Below are 435 nucleotides of genomic sequence, written 5' to 3'. Positions count from 1 at the left end.
TACTCTGTATCTAACCCCGTGCTGTCCCTGGGAGTGTTTGATGGGGGAGACAGTGCAGAGGGAGCTTTACTCTGTATCTAACCCTGTGCTGTCCCTGTCCCTGGGAGTGTTTGATGGGGGAGACAGTGCAGAGGGAGCTTTACTCTGTATCTAACCCTGTGCTGTCCCTGTCCTGGGTGTGTTTAACACAAGCCAATCAAACCTAAAAAAAAAGTTTCACTTGACCTACTTCTTTTCGAAGATTTCCTTGGCTTTGTTCAGATCACTTCCACACGAAATCAGGTTGTGTTGTCCGACCTTCCCAACTGAAATGGAAAATAGGCGAGAAAGTGGTGAACTTGGATTTCAATTAAATCGTCAGTCCTCAAATGTGTATTTGTCTGACCAATTTAATATTTTATATCCTCCGTCGGGACCCTCCTTATCCCCCTCCGT

General features: G+C 46.0%; 1 protein-coding gene across 1 annotated transcript in view; it reads right to left on the bottom strand.

Annotated features, from left to right (window-relative positions):
* The window catches only part of LOC109925293 (poly [ADP-ribose] polymerase 2-like), a 23,981-nt gene that overhangs the window by 8,325 nt on the left and 15,221 nt on the right, over positions 1–435 (bottom strand). Inside the window, exon 7 of the mRNA XM_048619373.1 lies at positions 230–305. Coding sequence (XP_048475330.1) covers positions 230–305 — 76 coding nt within the window. The remainder of the gene's footprint in view (positions 1–229; positions 306–435) is intronic.

Source organism: Rhincodon typus, chromosome 42, assembly GCF_021869965.1.
Source record: "Rhincodon typus isolate 14 chromosome 42, sRhiTyp1.1, whole genome shotgun sequence".
Lineage (NCBI taxonomy): Eukaryota > Metazoa > Chordata > Chondrichthyes > Orectolobiformes > Rhincodontidae > Rhincodon > Rhincodon typus.
Note: the sequence above shows the minus strand (reverse complement) of the source record. Positions and strands in the feature narration are given on the sequence as shown.